General features: G+C 39.9%; 1 protein-coding gene across 5 annotated transcripts in view; it reads right to left on the bottom strand.

Moving 5' to 3' along the window:
* The window catches only part of myb (v-myb avian myeloblastosis viral oncogene homolog), a 35,751-nt gene that overhangs the window by 7,749 nt on the left and 13,935 nt on the right, over positions 1-14,067 (bottom strand). For 3 of the 5 annotated variants that reach the window (XM_048531923.2, XM_048531922.2, XM_048531924.1), the window contains exons 6-13: positions 11,967-12,198; positions 11,468-11,548; positions 11,020-11,124; positions 9,434-9,688; positions 6,901-7,040; positions 4,862-4,976; positions 4,642-4,761; positions 1,676-1,783 (exon numbers count right to left, since the gene is read on the bottom strand). In XM_048531923.2, the coding sequence (XP_048387880.1) occupies positions 1,676-1,783; positions 4,642-4,761; positions 4,862-4,976; positions 6,901-7,040; positions 9,434-9,688; positions 11,020-11,124; positions 11,468-11,548; positions 11,967-12,198 (1,156 nt within the window). Of the gene's footprint in view, positions 1-1,675; positions 1,784-4,641; positions 4,762-4,861; positions 4,977-6,900; positions 7,041-8,264; positions 8,628-9,433; positions 9,689-11,019; positions 11,125-11,467; positions 11,549-11,966; positions 12,199-14,067 lie in introns of all 5 variants that reach the window. The other 2 variants (XM_048531926.2, XM_048531925.2) reach the window with 2 other exon arrangements.

Raw genomic sequence — 14,067 nt, 5'->3', positions numbered from 1 at the left:
AAATCATGAAACTCCATCTCTATAGCTTTGTGGGTCTACCTTCACTAAATGGACTGCAGCAGTTCAAGGACGCAGCTCACCCCATTTCCCAAGGGTAACACGGGAGAGACAATAAATGCTGGTTCAACCAGCAATGCTCACATCGCATGAATTAATTAAAAAGAAATTCACTTTGACCAACCTCAGGATACAAAATCACTTAATTTGAAATGCTTAATTATCAATTTAGATACTTGTCTTCCATGTACTTCAGAGGATGACACAGAAGTGGCATCAACACATGTTGAGTTACCAGGTATGACTAAGCTGCAAATAGATCAGGAGAAAAGAACAGTGTATATGCTAGCTCAATGGAAGTCACAAACGAGTTCCCGCTACATGTGGAAAATTTACCACTGTCGAAGACGTAGAGATGGAATGGGCAGTGCACGGAAAAATAGGCATGCACCTAAATAGAGCATGAGCAGAACTGACACCAACTCACAATGTCAAGAAGCAGTGGGATTTTGTTCTATTTTGTGACATGCATAGACAAAAGCTGTAGCTTATTGCTTCCAATGTGAAAGTGCTAGTCAATTCCTTATCAGCACTAACAGACCCAGTCCTGATAACAACATCTGGTGGCTGATATCTCAACCTCCATGAAGCACTGAGAGAAGCCAAACAATATTCAAGTATGCAGTACAGGGTCAGATTGAGAACGACCTCCACACTTCCTGCCATGAATGCCCAAACTTTTTGCCAGGCAGACTCAGACTGCTGCAGATACTAGTGTTCAAGGGGAAAGCAGCATCTTTCAGCAGTTCAGCAGGCTTTGCATCAGCAAATTACTAAGATTTCTGAGAGGCTGCCCTAAGGGATGTCCAACAGCTCTGTGATGCAGTAAACACGTATCTTCTTCGAGAAGAACATTTGTGCCACACCACCATACAAGCTAGTGGCTGCGCTGTTAACTGGCCAGACTGTTGCTGCCCATAAGGTATCACAGTACAAAAATTAAGGCCTCGAAGTCCAGGGGTGCCAAGCTATCTGCAGTCTCCCACCAACCATCCTGCAGCCATGGGAATAGCATTGTGTATGAGCACCAGACAAGACAAAGCCACCCACAAAACATTGTAAGAGAACGTACAAAGTCTAAGCTTTATATATATAAGTACTGCTTGATAAGACCAATAATCCTGTTTCAGGTCCCCAACGTAAGATCAGGTAGCCCAGAGGCTGATCCATCCAGCATTTTTAGATCTGAGTGAGAGTTTGTTCAGAATAGGAGATATTCTTGTGCAGGAGGCCACATTCGATTTTGCAGAAGTCAGAACATTTGTTCACCAAGGAGTTACCAGTACTAAAAACAGCCCTATCAAATCTTAAGTTTGATAAAATTCAAATAGTCTATGAGGAAATGAGAGAACATAGGATATTAAAGGCCAGATGAGAACCATTGGTGTTAGTTCTATATAAGCCACTGTCAAATAATTTCCATTCTTCTTCCTGAGGAATCACAGTATGCCGCTTTCACAGTTAATGTGGAGTTTTGGAATTATTTTTAACATCATGAGAAGTTAAAACTGAATATTCGTCCTTTCTTACTTTGCTTTGGCTGACATTGCATTGCATTTCAACCTCAATGGAAATTGTTGAAAAATAGAACAAGTGACACAAGGTTTAGCATACATACAGGTACTTCTTCCAAAGGACCCTGTGAGAAAAGCTGAGTATTTAAGTGTTCCCTTTCCCATGGTGCCAATGTAAGGAACTTTCTCACTTTCTTATCGGGAGACTCCACCTGAAATTAATATGTAAATTATAAGACTTTACTATTAGGAACATAATCTTAATTTACAAAAGAAACATTATGCAATTATCAAGCCACAAAAGTTATACAATGGTGATGCAGGAAATGGTTTATTTATATTTTCACAAGTCTTTCATTAAAGTGACCCATAAGACCACAATAAACAAGGTCAGGGAATATGGAGTGAGCAGACAAGTGACAGAATTGATCGCTAGCTGGCTTCGAGGCAAACAGGGACAAAGAATAGAGTGTGAGAGGCATAAAGTGGGAAGTAGAATTCCACTAGGATCAGTACTGGGATCACTGCTGTTCACAACTCACATTTATGATTTGAAATTTAGAATAAGGAAGTGGCTAGACTTAAGAAGTTGGGAAACACTGCGTGCTCAGTAACGGTACTTCCATGCCCATTCACCTACTCTACAGAACTAATGAACCCTAAAGAGACAATAGGATATGTTTCTTAAAAAAAACTTTAAGAAAAGTCATTCATGCATAAATGTCCACTTTCAAACTGTAAACTCTATTTGCTACAGGCCAACAGATATGTTAAGACATCCAGATCAGTTAAGCTAACTGCAGAAACTTGAAAAGCACTTGAAACCTCTAAATTATTTACATTGCTGAGGCTATTTTTAGATTATTATGTACAATTCTGGTCACGCTTCTATAGGGAAGATATTGTTAAACTTGAGACAGTTCTGAAAAGATTGACAAGGATTTTGCCGGGACTAGAGGGTATTATATGGAAAGGGTGAATAGGCTGGGGCTATTTTCCCTGGAGCGTCAGAGTCTGAGGGCTGACCTTATAGAGGTTTATAAAATCATGGGGAACCCTGATAGAGTTAACAGCTAAGGTCTTTTTCTTAGGGTAGCAGAGTCTAAACTAGAGGGCATAGGTTTAAGCTGAGAGGGAAAAGGTTTAAACTCGACCTGAAGGGCAAATTTTTCACACAGAGGGTAGTGAATGTATAGAACAAGTTGCCAAAGCAAGTGGTGGAGGCAGATACAATAACATTTAAAAAGGCATCTGGATGGATACATGAACAGGAAGAGTTTAGAGGGATATAGGCTAAATGGTGGCAAATGGGACTAGGTCAGATGAGGATGTCTGGTCAGCACGGATGAGTTGGGCTGAATGGTCTGTTTCTGAGCTGTATGACCGTATGACTCAATGTAAATAAACATTGTGTAATTGGTAGACGGGATCAGAGAGCTGTCAATCAAGTAATAACTTGCTTTGAGGTCTGCTGTTTCAACTACCATAGAATGTAGTTACTGTTTCTCCTTTTGATATTTTAAAGGATCTGGAAGACTGACGCTTTTATTGAACTGTATTAAAAGGAGTTTTCTTAAGGAAGTGAAAAATTATGAATGAGTGATTGCTTCTTTAATTTTTTTTAAACCTATGCTATTGCCACTGGCTCTGGACAAACAAGTCAATAAGCATGGAAAGTGCCATAGATTAGTATTGAGGTTTTGAGAAGCTATGAGGATAGTGAAGGACACGGCTTGTCATAGGTACTATGAGGGTTGATGGAGGGAATAACTTCAGCACTGAGGGTGTGAGGGGCCAGAGAAGTGGACAATTGGACATAGAGCATATGAGGAGCCATCGTCATTGAGTGGAGTGATAGAAGACGCAGTGGATGGGCCATGGGGAGTGTATGTGAGGGATGAGGAATGGAGAGCCTTACCGTTCTTACTACAACTGAGACAAAGTCTCGAGCACTGAGGCAGGCCTTTCAAGCAGCCAAGTTCAGCACCTGACAGTCCCCATGACTTTTGATGAATTCTTTCCAAGGTCGGCTGCCTTGACTACAACACGCATCAACCTCCCACAATGGGAATTGGGTCTAAACAAAGAAAATTCCTGAGGCGTGTGTGGGAAGCTGGGAATTTTCCCAATTCCTACCACCTGTTTCAAAGTTGAAAGTTTAACCCAGATGTTTTACATTTGAAGATAACAAAAATATATGGGTGGGATAGTCAATACTGAAGACTACAATAAATTACAGGTGAACATGAATAAATGTTTAGAATGGACAAATAATTCACAACATGAGTAAATACAAGGTATTACATTTTGGCAGGAAGAATCGACAGATCACTTGTTACTCCGAAGGTGCAAGTCCAGGAATCAAAGGGAAGCAAAGAAATGTCAGAGTACAGTGTACCAATCACTAAAAGCTAAGTGGCAGATCAGCAAGATCATAAAAGGTAAATTACGCATTAGACGCTATTTCGAGAGAGAAGCAATTGGAAAATAGAGAATTTACCTTGAACTGAATCTTGGTTAGAACACATCAGAAGTACTACATACAGTTTTAGTTGCCATATTAGAAAAGAACATCAAGACTTTGGGCACAGTGCAGAGAAGACGTGCAAAGATTACACATACCAGCAAAAAATAGAGTCTTTTTAATATTGAACAAATTAAGGCTAAAGGGTAACAAAAAGTCTTAAAACTTATAAAATGTTAGGAGTGATTTGTACAAATACTTAAAATGTTTTAAATTTCTGTCCTTGTCCCACTGCTTTAATAGAGTTCCTAACCCACTTAGAATAAACAGGTTAAGGATTCCATTACAATAACAATAAGAAACTTAACAGAAGCAATGTTAAACAACAGCAATATTCACTGTAATTTCCAGGTTTATATTTTTGGATCCAATGACAGAAGAAAGGTTGGGAAAAGAAAGAAAAAGCAAGTATGTGGTAGACTTTCAAATTTATAGAATCTCTTGCCTCTCAATAAGATATAATCTCCAACTCTCAGATTGCAGATTTCCTACCAGTTCAAGATTTGCTGCAATTGATACATGGCACAGAGAAAGGAAACAACATACTTCTTGCTTAATTTTCTTCAAAAGAGGTTGTCCATTTTCATGAAGACTGCTTATAATTGTAGTTTCATTGGGTTCTTGTTTAATTACATCTTGAGTGTCGTCTGCAAGATGAGATGTTGCCTTAAATTGCAAGGAATTGAGAAATTATCAAAATTTTTCTATTGAACAGTTTCAAATTTATATTAATACAATGACAATCAATCAAGACAAGTACTCTTACCAGCATTTTCAAAGGTCCACATTTAATCTCCTGAGCAACAAGTGCATTTTTAAAGGGTGTGGGTGTTCTAGGTGAGCCTTCTAATATTGAACGTCTGATATTTGGAGTTCTGAAACTAATTAAACAAGCACAGCAAAGATATTAAGTTAAATTGAGCTAGACCATCCCTTTTGAACTCTAGGGCTACGCAATTTCAGAATGAACACTTCACCAACACCTTCCACCCCAACCTTCAGTTCACCTGGGCCATCTCCAGCACATCCCTCACCTTCCTGGACCTCTCAGTCTCCATCTCAGGCAACCAGCTTGTAACTGATGTCCATTTCAAGCCCACCGACTCCCACAGCTACCTGGAATACACCTCCTCCCACCCACCCTCCTGCATCTGCTCCCACGATAAGACATTCCACTCCCGCACATCCCAGATGTCCAAGTTCTTTAAGGACCGCAACTTTCCCCCCCACAGTGATCGAGAACGCCCTTGACCGCGTCTCCCGTATTTCCCGCGACACATCCCTCACACCCCGCCCCCGCCACAACCGCCCCAAGAGGATCCCCCTCGTTCTCACACACCACCCTACCAACCTCCGGATACAACGCATCATCCTCCGACACTTCCGCCATTTACAATCCGACCCCACCACCCAAGACATTTTTCCATCCCCTCCCCTGTCAGCTTTCCGGAGAGACCACTCTCTCCGTGACTCCCTTGTTCGCTCCACACTGCCCTCCAACCCCACCACACCCGGCACCTTCCCCTGCAACCGCAGGAAATGCTACACTTGTCCCCACACCTCCTCCCTCACCCCCATCCCAGGCCCCAAGATGACATTCCACATTAAGCAGAGGTTCACCTGCACATCTGCCAATGTGGTATACTGCATCCACTGTACCCGGTGCGGCTTCCTCTACATTGGGGAAACCAAGCGGAGGCTTGGGGACCGCTTTGCAGAACACCTCCGCTCAGTTCGCAACAAACAACTGCACCTCCCAGTCGCAAACCATTTCCACTCCCCCTCCCATTCTCTAGATGACATGTCCATCATGGACCTCCTGCACTGCCACAATGATGCCACCCGAAGGTTGCAGGAACAGCAACTCATATTCCGCCTGGGAACCCTGCAGCCATATGGTATCAATGTGGACTTCACCAGTTTCAAAATCTCCCCTTCCCCTACTGCATCCCTAAACCAGCCCAGTTCGTCCCCTCCCCCCACTGCACCACACAACCAGCCCAGCTCTTCCCCCCGACCCACTGCATCCCAAAACCAGTCCAACCTGTCTCTGCCTCCCTAACCGGTTCTTGCTCTCACCCATCCCTTCCTCCCACCCCAAGCCGCACCCCCAGCTACCTACTAACCTCATCCCACCTCCTTGACCTGTCCGTCTTCCCTGGACTGACCTATCCCCTCCCTACCTCCCCACCTACGCTCTCTCCACCTATCTTCTTTACTCTCCATCTTCGGTCCGCCTCCCCCTCTCTCCCTATTTATTCCAGTTCCCTCTCCCCATCCCCCTCTCTGATGAAGGGTCTAGGCCCGAAACGTCAGCTTTTGTGCTCCTGAGATGCTGCTTGGCCTGCTGTGTTCATCCAGCCTCACATTGTATTATCTTGGAATTCTCCAGCATCTGCAGTTCCCATTATCTCTGAACACAAAAGATGTTCTGATCCTTGCCCAACACAATACTGACATGCCTTCTGGAAGGCGCATAAAAGCAGGATCAACTGAAACATATTTCACATGCAACTTAGAAGAAATGCCTACTTGTTTCTCTATAGTTTCTGCATATGTGATAATTACAGTAAAGTTGTCTGGTGGGAAGTTACAATTGCAGTGCATAATTACCTCACATACACAACTTTTTGACATTCATCCTTATTCAGGATAACAAAAATACAATTTCCTCAACAAGTGACTATCATACTATTTCAAAAGGTGCTGAAAAGCTATCACAAATGAGACCTTTTTTTTTTAAAATCAATTAGATAATACTGCAAGAAAGGAAACAAAATCTATAAGAAGCAGAATCATACTGACGCATCATTTTCTTTTTGAGGCTTAGGTGTTTGGTCACGATGTAGTGGAGTTGTTACAATGGTCTTTTGATTGCACACTGGAGTGGAAGTTAATGCAGGTGGTTCCATTTCTAGGTGATCATTTGTGGATGTATTTAAAAACTGAAAGGAAAAAGAGCTATTGAGCTAAATGCAACAAAAAACCAAGTGTAAAGCACCATCCACACAGAGGCCAGGGTAAATAAAAGTGAACCTCAAATGGAAAGAAGTTTCATTTTTGCATTTGAACCAATTAAAAATACTGGCAAGTGCAATCACGCAACATAAAATAATATCTAAGGGAAAAAAGTTCTGTTTCCAGTAACATCATAACGTGACTTTCTGGAATTTAATAAAAGCTTGAAACAGGCAGAAACTAGTAGAATGTTTTAAAACTTCAGAATTTAAACCAATAAACATTTGGAACTATTACACTCCTAAATAGGTTATCCACTTATTAAAACACAGAGGTCAAAAGCATAAAAATTTGCAGAACAATAACAGCCAATATATTTTTGCTTACAATGTTTGCTGGAATCTTTTTGGCTTTGAAATTTTCTGGGGTATGATGAAGTTCTTTTAATTTGCAAAAAGACATTAAAAATTAAAAGCAATTGTTTTCAAATCTTCATAGATACAGCCATGATCTAGATTCCCTCCACACATCAGCCTATGGGTCAGTCAATGTGTCTGCTCTCACCAGACATACCTGCATCAAACAATTACTTGGTTCTAATGAAGGTCCAGGGAAGAGGAATACATTATGTTCAATGTAATTAGATCCTTACACCATTGATCGTATCTGGGAAGGGAGAAAATCTGATCCTGCACTCTATCCTGGTAAACTAAGCAATTCAGCCCGCTTTTATCATGTGTTACTTTTTAATAAACTAAATGACAATATTTAAAATTGCAGTCTTTGTGTACTTCAGCCAAAAGAACACAAGTTACATACATCAAGATGCAAAAAATGTTGAGCTGAATTGCAATACATGAATCCTTTGTGTCTGGGTAATCAGAAAAAGAGGCCAAGTCTTGGTTACAGGAAACACAACTTTTTGACTAAACTGAATACAAAATGTAAAAGAAAAGCCAATCATACTCTAAAACACTCAATGAAAAATGTTGGCATTTTAAGTGCACAAAAATGAAAGCATAGCTAATTAGCATTGTGCTGATCTGAGAAGAGTGGTCAGAAGGACAGTAGTGAGTGGGTTAAAAATACATAGTCAAATCAGTGAGTACAAAAGTGATTAGTCATTTGTTCCATAGAATTAGTTTCTAAATTGTTAACCATTTCATGTCTGTTGCAGTATTAGTAATATCTGTTGATTACTGTTCATCTACCTGTGAGGGAGAGAAGGGCAGGCCTTTGACATGGGTACGCTTGGGAGTTGAGCAGCTGAAGTCAGCTAATGTGGAGCAATTACTATCACCATTAGCTGAGTGGTTAGGATGCCCTCTCTTTTTGCAGCGAAGGATAGTTGGTGGATTGCTGGACTTTGAAGGAGAGGGTGAGCTGAGCGAAGCAGGGGAGCCCTGACACACCATGCTTTTGCTTAGGCTTGTGTTAGTAAGTCCTTCACACTGGCAAACGCTGCGTTCTTTGTGCTGAAGCTGTGTGATTTTGGCTGTAACATTTTTCCTAGATGTGTTGTCTTCCCCTTCGAGGAAGTCGAAACTGCTGAGATCACCCCATGTAGATGGATCCTGAAACAATTTGGGAGGTACGAATCTATAAACGGTGAACAGTGCCACCTGTGTAACTAAATGTTATATGCTATAGCTTTGAAAAGCACAGTAATGTTTGGTGGGAATACCCCTTTTTCAACTACTTATACTTAAGCCAGTCTTTAAAATCACATTTAAAATTCTCACTTCCTCCAAGATTTGCAGACAGAAAGATCTATACAAGCTAATCAAACATAATGCTTTATATATAAACTTGTTCTGCTGAAATCATTTTACAGTTTCTGCCAAGGCTTAATTCCCAAATTAAACATATTCTATCAGTTAACAGTCTAAGTTGATCCGGGATAATGAAATAACAAACACATGGGATACATTATTCAACTTCCCTGGAGCTGCAAGAGTTAATGATAACAGTTCGGGTGCATGTCCTACATTCTACCTAATTTTCCTCTCTGTTGAGGTACATAACATGCACCCATCTATTACTGCCTGTTTACAATCCAAAGAAAATTGAAAGCTGTAGCTATAAACTTTATCCACACAGAACATTGTTTCACTGTCATACCTACCTTGAATTTCACATCATACACTGTTAACGTTTAACACTAAAGATTAACAAATAGCAAGTGTCTGCTGCATTATCAAAATATTTAATCACAATGATTTTCAAACTTGTGATGCTGACTAATCTATTACCCACAATTCCAAATCCTAAATTTAAATGACCAACTAAAATGAAACCAATGAAATACAAATCCTACATAAGAATGAGGCATGTGTGTCTAACTTTAAGCGAAGACAGCAAAACTGGTAAAGTTACTTACTGAATCTATCAGTTGAAGTGTTTCTGTGTATTCAGAATTTGGAACACTTCTCATTGGTGAGAGTATTCCATTAGAATGAATCATGCATCTTGCTGGTGATGCACTTTCTTCTGGCAAGCAACCATGTTCCATGTGAGGTGGATGTGCTGGCTGCCGATGTTCTCCCAGGCAACTAATGGCCACACTGCTGTTGTGAACTCCTGTATTATCAATGACTACAGTACCATTCCAACCAGAGTAGTCTGCCGCTTGAGTCTGCAGAAAAGGAAGAGAGAAAGTAAAGGAAGTTAGCAATTCAATTGTAGAATTAGATTAAATATGACGTCAGCTTAAGCATTTTAGTAGTTCCATCATTGTTGTAATTGACATTTGGACACCAAGTAAAGAGCTCTTTTCTGTATTAAAAAAACTATGCCCTACAGTTTAATTCATATTTGTTAGACATACTCTTAACTTTTGTCTTCCCTCAACAAAAAATCTCAGATATTACAGTAGAGTAACCATTGTCACAATAACGAAACATCTTCATTTACAATTAAAACAACTGTTTAATGAGCTTCTGTCTAATCAAGGAAAATTTTAAGACAACATAATAAATTTTATGGAGCCATGTGCTCTATGTGGCTTTTCTCCTTTACTAATTAAAATTCTACTGCAGGCCATTTTAGAATGTTGGGTTAGAGTTGCTTTTGTAGCAGTGAATTACTGCAGCTAAATTTTTTGATGCTGCAGCTCACACCAACGCAACACAGAGGTGCGCAAATCAAAATTATCAGAAAATAGAGAAGAAATTAGAGATAAGCTTAATATGTAGTCAGATGGTGGAAGAAATGATAAACTTTAAAAAATAAAATCAAGTTTATATAGTTTCTAAATTTAAAAACCATTAGTACAGTTACACAAGTTCTCATGCAGGTTATTTTCATGCAGACCCACTGTACCAAAACTTTGCTTCAAAAACCCAGAGTATGCTGGCCATTTATTTTCACTCATGTTTGTCTGGCTTTTACCATGCACAGTAAAACCAAAACCAGCACTGCTGTTTTTACAACTGAAATACTGCTCATACATTGTGGAATTGATTAAAAAAGCCAGCCAAGAGTTTTTATCATGCATCACTATCTGCTAATAATTTAAACAAAATCGGTTAATGTAACCAGCCAAGAAAATAATGCATAGTTTAAAAAGAATATTGGATTAAACAGTCAAACATGCACTTTAAAATTAACGCAGGCAAACAATGAAATGCAATGCAAAGATGAACAAAGCTAGAGAAAGCGACAGTCAGATTTACTGGGCTCTAGATTATTTTTCTCGACAGGTTAAAAATTTTGGGGTATGAGTCTGTGAGATTATTTCAGTAAATCAGTCACAATACATTTAAGATTCCTGGAAATGATGTAGAAGTATTTAAAGAAACTGAATCCACCAACAATTGTCTGGGAGAGATTCTGGTTTTAAAATTTACTGTTGGGCATGACAAAGTTGAAATTAATATAGAGCCTTTAAAAGGTAGAGATGAAAAGAGAAGAGCACTGGGGTGAAGCTGCTAGCCCTTTATCCAAGCCACACAGTGACATTCTTACTGGTAATGCCTGCTGCCCTCTCAGTTCATTTTCAGTCGACATTAGTAGCAACTCTAATTCCTTTATTCTTTTCTCTTTTTCAGGGTCTTCATCATTATAGTGCCTCTGAAATTAAGAGTTGAGGGAAAAGAAAGAAGAGATCAAAGGGTATGATTTTAAATATAATGTTATACTGATTTAAGACTTCCAAAACTTCAGCTACCATAGGTGAGGCCAAGGCAACCATGAAGATCAAAACCATCATTTAATCAAACCTTTCTTTTGTGGATAAACAGTAATGACTAGCAGCTAATATAGAGAGCAGCTAATATTCTTCAAAAAAACAGCCAACATTTGTTGACATAGTGTTTTCTGTAAAGTGCAATCATTGAATTCAAAACTAACCTTAAAGAACAGTGTCTTTGTTGATCATATAAAAGTGACAAGGAAGAAAACAAATAAAACCTACCTGAATAGCTGCAGTGCCTGGTAGGGGAATATTGGCCATGTTCATATGTAGAGCCACTGGGTAAGGCATCTGATTTGAAATCTGAGAGAAGTGGCAAAAACGTTAAAAATCAATACTGCAAGAACTGTCAGTATTTGTCTACTTAAAGTTTATGTGAATTATAATATAAGTTTGACAGCAATCCTCAACTTGAAAAAATAGTTCACAATGATAAATATATAAACAGAAGCATTTTGCACTTATAAGCAGCTAGAAAAATTAATTTTGTATTCAAAGATATTTAGCATTTTTAAAAAGTATCTGAAAATGAAACTTCAGTGAACTGCTATTTGAATACACATTCCAATAAAAGTTACCATTAGTTCCAGATAAAAGTTCCATTAATCTTTCAAAATGGAAAGATGGATATGCATTCTACAGCACAATTTGAATTTGTGTGCAAGAGCCTTCAAATAGAAAGGAATAAAAATCATAACAAAAATAAATTCTAACTCCTTACCTCTTGTGGATCAGGAATGTGAAAATATGCATAGTCACCATTTACTTGGGGCTGGGAAGTTGGTAATTGGGCAGATGGAGGAGTATGGGCAAAACCCATGATATGATTATTTTTTTGAAAACTTGTGGTCACTGTTGGCTGACTAATTTTCGAAGACTCCTGCAGATAGCCCTCTTGCTCTACTTTACGACGCATTGTCGAATTCCAGTGGTTCTTGATAGCGTTATCAGTCCTACAGAGGTAACACAAAAATGTACGTAAATTAACAATTTACAGACAATTGAAAAAAATGGAAAAAATAGTTTGGTTATTATACAGATTTTAGATAATCTGAGGATTTGCAAAAGTTCTTGATACCATTGTCAATCTCACAGAGAAATTAGGCAGAATCGTATGGGATCCTAAATGCTGTGGGGTATAGCAAGAAATCTAGGAGAATCGTAAGAAGTCAAACAAAGTCTTTCTCACCATTGTAAGTGCAACAAGTTGCTCCCAAAGTTTCAGGCACCACATTATGGATTATTACTTTGTGTCAGTCTTAAGGCATTAACATGCTTTCCTACAACCTGTGGCAAGAAAACTGCTCACAAGAGTCAGAGTTAATGTCTAGTTATCAATGGGTACCTGTTAACTTCAGCTCACTGCTTTGTCATCCAGCTGCCATCTTGGAAACAACGTTACAGTGAGATGAAATTCATGGCACATTTGTTAGTGTAATTGTGGAAAGGAAAAGTGACGTGTTGTCCACTGAATGGGTAGGCAACTCAGATGGCATGCAGGATTGGTGGTGACAGTTGTTGGGGGTCAGGGAGAGTGCAAGGGGCAAGATGTTGCATGCAATAGTGAGGAGTGATAGAGCATGAGCTTTTGTGGGTGGTGTATCCAGTAGAAGAGATACAGTGAATGTGAGCCAAGATGGTAGCACTTACGCTGGCAGAATGAAGGCAGTACTTGAGCTTTTTCCTACACTGTAGGGCATTCCTCCAGGCAGCTGAGAACGCACTGGCCCAAGCTATCAGGGTCTGGTGTCATGGCGTGCACTGCCTGGGGGACAAAGGACAACTATGTCTGCATGAGCCCCACCACCAGGACCTTCGTGTTCCTGTCCACAAAACGAGGCCGTAAATTTCCCCTTCTCAGTCCCGTCCAGGGCAAACGTCAGTCACAGTGTTGGCTATTTCCATACCAACTGTGTTTGTCTAGATGGGGTGGCATGGTGCCTCAGTGGTTAGCATCGCAGCCTCGGGTTCAATTCCAGCTTTGGGCAAATGTCTGTGTGGAGTTTGCACGTTCTCCCCATGTTTATGTGGGTTTCCTCCAGGAGCTCCAGTTTTCTCCCACAGTCCAACAAAGTGCAGGGTAGGTGGATTGGGCATGCTAAATTGCCTATAGTGTTCAGGGAGGTGTAGGTTAGGTGGGTTATAGGGGGAATGGGATGCCCTGAGATTTGGTGTGGACTTGTTGGGTCGAAAGGCCTGATTCCACATCGTAGGGATTCTATGAGATGCACAATGAATTTTAAATACAGTGCTGGGTCCAGAGATAATTGTCTGTTCTGGTATTTCCCAGCAGTGGAGAGCTCTTTTGGGTATGGTGAGTGGTGGAATTAGGCTAACATCAGACAAAAGCATCATCATATGATGGAGTAGGTAATAATGAGGTGCGTTTGGGACTATACTGAGAGAAATCTTGCTGGGCCTCAAAGAGAGAACTCTTCCATGAAAGTCAATTACATTGACAATTAGCCAAAATTCAACACAATGTAAAAATGCTTATAAATCAACAGGTTTTGGGCAAATAATAAAGCCAGAGAAATCAAGTTATTATACAAATTTTAGATAAGCAATTTATGAAAAAAATACAGGCAGATCTTGTGGATCAGGCAATGGCAATGGAGATGCATAGAAATGATCCCAGATTTTTAAAAAAGTCATAAAAGACCTGCAAAACCTGAATAAGATAATAAAGTGTGAAGCTGGATGAACACAGCAGGCCAAACATCATCTCAGGAGCACAAAAGCTGACGTTTCGGGCCTAGACCCTTCATCAGAGAGGGGGACGGGGAGAAGGTTCTGGAATAAATAGGGAGAGAGGGGGAGGC

This window comes from Stegostoma tigrinum, chromosome 4, assembly GCF_030684315.1.
Source record: "Stegostoma tigrinum isolate sSteTig4 chromosome 4, sSteTig4.hap1, whole genome shotgun sequence".
Taxonomy (NCBI): Eukaryota; Metazoa; Chordata; class Chondrichthyes; order Orectolobiformes; family Stegostomatidae; genus Stegostoma; species Stegostoma tigrinum.
This window is presented reverse-complemented; position numbering and strand designations above follow the sequence as displayed.